This window comes from Cibotium barometz, chromosome 38, assembly GCF_041138505.1.
Source record: "Cibotium barometz isolate CiBa-2024 chromosome 38, ASM4113850v1, whole genome shotgun sequence".
Taxonomy (NCBI): Eukaryota; Viridiplantae; Streptophyta; class Polypodiopsida; order Cyatheales; family Cibotiaceae; genus Cibotium; species Cibotium barometz.
In genome coordinates, this window is record NC_141083.1 from 33,335,889 (window position 1) to 33,342,418 (window position 6,530).

General features: G+C 44.3%; 1 protein-coding gene across 1 annotated transcript; it reads right to left on the bottom strand.

The window, feature by feature from the left end:
• Positions 1 to 2,705: 2,705 nt before the first annotated feature.
• Positions 2,706 to 5,840, bottom strand: LOC147616626 (pentatricopeptide repeat-containing protein At2g33680-like). The gene is made up of 2 exons (XM_086777685.1): positions 5,682 to 5,840; positions 2,706 to 5,605 (listed from the first exon to the last, which is right to left on the bottom strand). The coding sequence occupies exons 1-2, from the start codon at positions 5,760 to 5,762 to the stop codon at positions 2,927 to 2,929; spliced, it is 2,760 nt and encodes a 919-aa protein (XP_086633811.1). The 5' UTR covers positions 5,763 to 5,840; the 3' UTR covers positions 2,706 to 2,926.
• Positions 5,841 to 6,530: the final 690 nt, after the last annotated feature.

Here is a 6,530-nt window from a genome sequence, read left to right on the forward strand (position 1 = left end):
CAGGAAGGTGGCTGGGTGTAGAGGCCGTCCCGTCCATTTTTCCCGCTCAACATATGTTGACGATCATGTGAGTAGACTATTCTTAGCATGATCTCAAATTCTTGATACGGTCTCAAAGCATAGGCCTAGATTGATGTGTGATTATTTTAGAGTATTTGTTTATCATAGTTTGTGTATATAGAAGAAAAATGGCACACTCAAAGGAGGCAACATCAAATTGAAGATTGTTGCATGGATGAAAAGAATGTTGCAAAGAAAGTCATCAATTTCAAGAAGTTGCTATTGAAAATAACATTATTGGTATGATTGTAATTTGTGATTATTTTGGTTGCAAATATTTAATTTTTTGTTGCCCATGCTGATGGGACACATAAGTGCTTACAAAGAAGCGAGTATTGTTGCAAGAAAAGTTGTTAGTATGTACTCACAAGAAGGTTGAACATGTGTGGTGTTTTCTTTCATGAGGAAGCACATGGTGTTGCATGATAGGGTGCACAAGGGAAAGCTTGGATAGCAAGCTTGTATGAGAGATATAGTCTCTCCAACTAGCAAGAAGAAGCCAAAGAATGGATGGCTAGTGGTCTTGGATTAGGATAAAAGTGAATCTCTAAAGCCTCAAGAGAATAGGTGAGAAAGCTTTGGCAAGCTCAAAGATGGAGCTTTAAGGGAGTGCAATCTAGAGCCTACAAGTAAATATTGAGCCAAAGGTATGTATGCATGTTTTGCATTTGGAAACAATGTTAGCTCTTGAATGGGGTGTAGGTTATGGTTAGAAGGAGGATACAACAATAGAGTAATAAATTCTCAAGCAAGAAGATCAAGCAATGAGCAGAGTCAAATGTGCAAAGAAGAGAGTGGGCAGTAAGCAGGCTATTACAAGAAGAGTGCAACTCACAAAAAATCAAAGTGAAGGTGATTGGGAGTTGGCCGAAGAGGCAAAGCATAAACAAACTCGACAGAGCACATGGTGGCATAGAGAAAGTTGCAGTGGAAAGATCTCTAGGTGAGGCCATAGCCGGGGCCCAGCAAGTAGCACGAGGCATGGCGCCAAAACCAAGAGAACTAAGGGTGGCCATCAAGCAAGCCCAAGCTCACAGCCGCCCACAAAACAAATAGTGGGCATTGTTTGCTTGGGAATGTTGCTGTTGGCGGGAGCAGAGCAAGAACACAGGTTGTGGAGAGAGAGACTTAGCAAGAACCAGTAGGTTGTGGAGAGATGAGACTTAGGACCTTGGTTGCTTCAGAGAAGAGGAGGCGCACAGCCCTTATGAGAAGTAACTAAGAGATGAGGAGAGCAAATCAGTCCCAATAGTGCAATGTGAACAGCTTGCGATGGATCATGGGAATAGATCTCTGGATGATAGACATAGAGAGATTGATGAAGAGAAGAGGAGGGCATGTTCAAAGAGAGACGACCAGTCATTCAGCAGCGTCTCAAAAGCGTTAAAGATAAAGCTATTATGTTTGAACGGTTGGGTCTCATTTTTGCGAGGACCCGGTTCAATGCTATCGAGTTGAGTAACGGGGGTACTGTATTGTGAGCTGATATATATATATCTTCTTACAAACACAAAAATCCCTTGTGAAGACACATGTAAACCTTCTTCACACGTAGTTTATGAAAAATCATGTGTTGGTTACATTAATGTAAAGATGCCTAAGTGGAGGGAGATATTCTCTTAGTGGTCATCACCAAGAACCACAATGCTTGTTCATTTGGGATTTTTAATGTTATATATTTTTATCTCTCCTTAGTCTTGAAAGATGGAGAAACATCGGCTTGGAGAAAAAGCCGTGGATGTTGATCTTTGTGACCATGCGCTAGCCTCGCATTATGCATAAAAAGGTTGTATGCTCTCACCCTAGTTATGAGGGTCCTCTGCCCGAGACTTGGGAGCTCAAAAGGAATGTCATTTAGTGTGTGTGAGTATGTGAAAGCGATGGGTGTTGCATGTGTTGGGTTCCCTGCCGAATAGGTTAGGTGTTCAAAAATCGTTGGATGGGTACTCTACCCAAGCTAAGTTTGTGCTCGAAAGGAATTGAGTGTCTAGGTGGCTAGACACATGCACACACACATGTGAAACTAGGAGTTGGTCTAGTTTCGGTAAACACTCCAATTTAGCATTGAGGGGTAGTGTTTAAAAATGGATTCACCAACAAGGCAATGCAAAATTGGAAGTGAGAGTTAATTGATCAAAAGGTATTTGTGTTATGTAATTTTAAAAAAGTTAAAAGTGGTCAAAGATTCTAGAGTTAAAAAAAGGGAATCAAGTTAAAATAGGAGAGTGAAAAAGGTGTGAGCCACACATGGAGTGTAAGGTAGTCAAAAGATAAATATGCCACATGGCATGACACATATAAAGGAAGTGGGCTAGAGACTATCATGTCATGTCATAGAACTGAGCATGTGTTAACATCACAAACAACTGCTTACTTCTATCTTCAGCCTGCTTGCTTGAAGATGCACAGTTACCTACCTTTCTACAACTTTCCATTTTTTATGTCATTCTGCTTATTATAGCAATCCTTTGTTATATGACATTGTTAGGAGAAATTGGCAAACCCCAAAATCATGTACAAGAGTGGTCAAGGCTCATACCCTTTGCCTTGGTACACTCATTGGTCATGTGTTTTTGTTTTTATTTTCTGCCCTTATAAAGAAATCTTAGACTAGCTAGCAATAAGTCTATGTACAACTAGTTGAGTGTTGAATTTTTGGTATGCATTTTCATCATATGTACAAATATAGCATATGCTTGTTGTGTGTGTAACCGTGGGCTCAAGAAATGATGACAACACGTGTGATGACTCTCATGACATGACATTTTACTCAAAATCTCATGATCATGGTGGTACACTATAGTGATAGACCCTTGCTAGCATGCAGTATGGTGGTTAAGTTAAAGCTCTTCCCATGAAGGACTCATCAAAGAGCATTGCTTAGGCTGCATAGCGCATCTTCCTTTGCATCATCTGAAATGTCTTGTGACACCCAATGCAAACCTGGGGAATAGCCTTCCTGCGATATTTTTTTACCAATGTCTTTTAGTTTCGTATAGATATTTTTGCCTTGGGGATGACTGTCATCCCCGACAATAAACGACTGTACATTTCCACTTGCATCAGTCCACCAACAACGTCCTGGCATCTTCCATGCACTATTTTCCATTCTCATAGCTTCAACCTTGTCCGCTTCCTCTCGCATGCCAGCAGCTGCATATATATTACTCATGCAGTTATATGCTGCAGCATCCTTTTCATCCAATTGTACTGCATGTTCAAAGGCCAATCTTCCAAGCTTCACATTTCCCCATTTTCGACAAGCACCCAACAGAGCAGACCAAAGAGGAAGACAATCAGAAGGTGGCATCTTCTCAATCACTCCAATTGCCTTGTCGAAGTGCCCTGCACGGCTGAAAAGATCAACCATGCAAGTGTGGTGCTCTAGAGTTGGGATGATGCAATGGACTGTGCTCATAGTCTCAAAGTACATTTGCCCCTCATCCACTAGACCTGTGTGACTGCACGCGGTAAGCAAAACAACAAACGTGACCAGATCTGGCTCTATACCTTCTTCTATCATTTTGTTGAATGAGTAAAAAACAGTTTCAACATTTCCAAGCTGGGCATATCCTGCGATTAGTGCATTCCAGGAGACTACATTCCGAACTGGAAGCTCGTCAAATATTTCTTGCGCTTTTGCAAGTGCACCACATTTGGCATACATATCCACCAATGCAGTGCCAAGCACAATATCTTTTTCCAATAAGCCCTGCCTGACGACCTCAGCATGTACCTCTTTGCCCTTCTCAACTGCTCCTATGCTGCCACAGGCTTTCAAGATGCAAATAAAGGTGACTGCATTTGGGGAGAAACCCTCCTCTCGCATCCGTCCAAAGCAGTTCAGAGCCTCATCACCATGCCCATGTTCGGCATATGCTGCGACTAGCGCGTTCCAGGAGACTACATCCCGAACTGGAAGCTCGTCAAATACTTCTTGCGCTTTTGCAAGTGCACCACATTTGGCATACATATCCACCAATGCAGTACCAAGCACAATATCTTTTTCGAATAAGCCCTGCCTGACAACCTCAGCGTGTACCTCTTTGCCGTTCTCAGCTGCTCCTATGCTGCCGCAGGCTTTCAAGATGTAAATAAAGGTGACTGGATTTGGGGAGAGACCCTCCTCTCGCATCCGTCCAAAGCAGTTCAGAGCCTCATCACCATGCCCGTGTTCGGCATATCCTGCAACTAGCGCATTCCAGGAGACTACATCCCAAACTGGAAGCTCGTCAAACACTTCTTGCGCTTTTGCAAGTGCACCACATTTGGCATACATATCCACCAACGCAGTGCCAAGCACAATCTCTTTTTCCAATAAGCCCTGCCTGACAACCTCAGCATGTACCTCTTTGCCCTTTTCAACTGCTCCTATGCTGCCACAGGCTTTCAACATGCAAGTAAAGGTAACTGCATCTGGGGCGAGACCCTCCTGTTGCATCCGTCCAAAGCAGTTCAGAGCCTCAACACCATGGCCATGTTCGGCGTATCCTGCGACTAGCGCATTCCAGGAGACTACATCTCGAACTGGAAGCTCGTCAAATACTTCTTGAGCTTTTGCAAGTGCACCACATTTGGCATACATATCCACCAACGCAGTGCCAAGCACAATATCTTTTTCCAATAAACCCTGCCTTACAACCTCAGCATGTACCTCTTTGCCCTTCTCAGCTGCTCCTATGCTACCACAGGCTTTCAAGATGCAAATAAAAGTGACTGCATTTGGAGAGAGACCCTCCTCTCGCATCTGTCCAAAGCAGTTCAGAGCCTCATCACTATGCCCATGTTTGGCATATCCTGCAATTAGGGCATTCCAGGAGACCACACTGCGAACTGGAAGCTCGTCAAACACTTCATGCGCTTTTGCAAGTGCACCACATTTGGCGTACATATCCACCAACGCAGTGCCAAGCACAATATCTTTTTTCAATAAGCCCTGCCTGACAACCTCAGCATGTATCTCTTCACCCTTCTCAGCTGCTCCTATGCTGCCACAGGCTTTCAAGATGCAAATAAAGGTGACTGCATCCGGGGAGAGGCCCTCCTCTTGCATCCGTCCAAAGCAGTTCAGAGCCTCATCACCATGCCCGTGTTGGGCATATCCTGCGATCAGGGCACTCCAGGAGATTACATCCCGAACTGGAAGCTCATCAAACACTTCTTGTGCTTTTGCAAGTGCACCACATTTGGCATACATATTGAGTAGGGCAGTGCCTACATAAATGTTCTTTTCAAGCAACCCCCTTTTGAGAATATCAGCATGTATTCTGCTGCCTTTGCACAGGTCTTTTTGCTTGGCACAAGCCTTTAGTAAGGCTACAAGAGCAGTATCCTCTTGAAACTCCCGGTGGTTGCTGTTGCTATCTCCTTGTCGTGCTTTGTGGTGGATTTCCTTGGCCTTCGTCATCCGCTTAGTCACACAGAACTCTCGTTGCAGTCCTCTTCTTCTGAGCTCCTCTTGGACCCAGGATGGATTGTACCACCCGTCCATCCACAGCGACTCCTTTGTCATTTTATGTTTGAAGTCTGGGGATCTTGGGCTTCTCTGTGATGCAAAACAATAACTCAGGAAAGCCAATAGGTTTTCGTGTACTCTCATGTAATTGTAAAACAGTGCTTACCTTGCTGGTTCGATTGTCCCACCATTGGGAGGGATTCCTGAAGTACTCCTTCCATAAGAAGTCCATGTCTCTGCATGCCATAGGGAGGGAACCAAGACGAAGTCCTTTTCGATTGTTAAGTGGTGAGCTCTCCAGAGTGGAACGCCAGGAAAATGCACCAAAAAACTTCACTTTTCCGAGGTCTTATTTCATCACTTTTAATTAATTTGCACGATGATGTTTTGATACCCCTATGTGATATGCCTCCCCCTAAACATTTTTTTAATTTCTATGGAATATGCCCTTTTTAAAACGACGGCCCCAAGGCTAAGCCTAAAAGGTTTATAAAATAGGCTCCCCTAAAATATTTTTTTTATTAATTTTTATGGAATATGCCCTTTTTAATACGAGGGCCCCCAAGGCTATGGCTAAAATGTTTATAAGGCTAAATGGGAGGATTTTACATGTGTGAAATTTTTGGGACAGTGTGTATGCATGGGACTGGGTGGCAATTAAGAGGGTGCATGGGGTGGCTCGGTCATGGGCATGCTCTGCTCTTTTCTTCATGCGTGCTGGTCCTTTCGTTCTAGGTACGTCTCGCTCCTACGTTGCATGGGGCGGCTCGGTCGTGGTGGGTGTCCTTTGCTCCTTTCTTCATGTGTGCTGGTCCTTTCGTTCTAGGTGCACCTCCTCTGCTCTGCTGAGGGGAGATGCGGGCATCCTATGCACCTCCTCTAATGCGTGTTGCGTGGGGCAGCTTGGTCGTGGGTGTCTCCTGTTGTGCACCTCCTCTGCTACTAAGGTGAGATGCAATCGCTCCTTTCTTCCTACGTGTTGCTCAGAGCGTGTTGCTCAGAGCATCCGCGTGTT

Bases quoted from the DNA above. Each gene is read 5' to 3' on its own strand.
- LOC147616626 (XM_086777685.1), bottom strand. From the start codon at position 5,762: ATGGCATGCAGAGACATGGACTTCTTATGGAAGGAGTACTTCAGGAAT. The intron at 5,606-5,681 runs GTAAGCACTGTT...TTTGCATCACAG, and splicing joins GGGACAATCGAACCAGCAAG to AGAAGCCCAAGATCCCCAGA.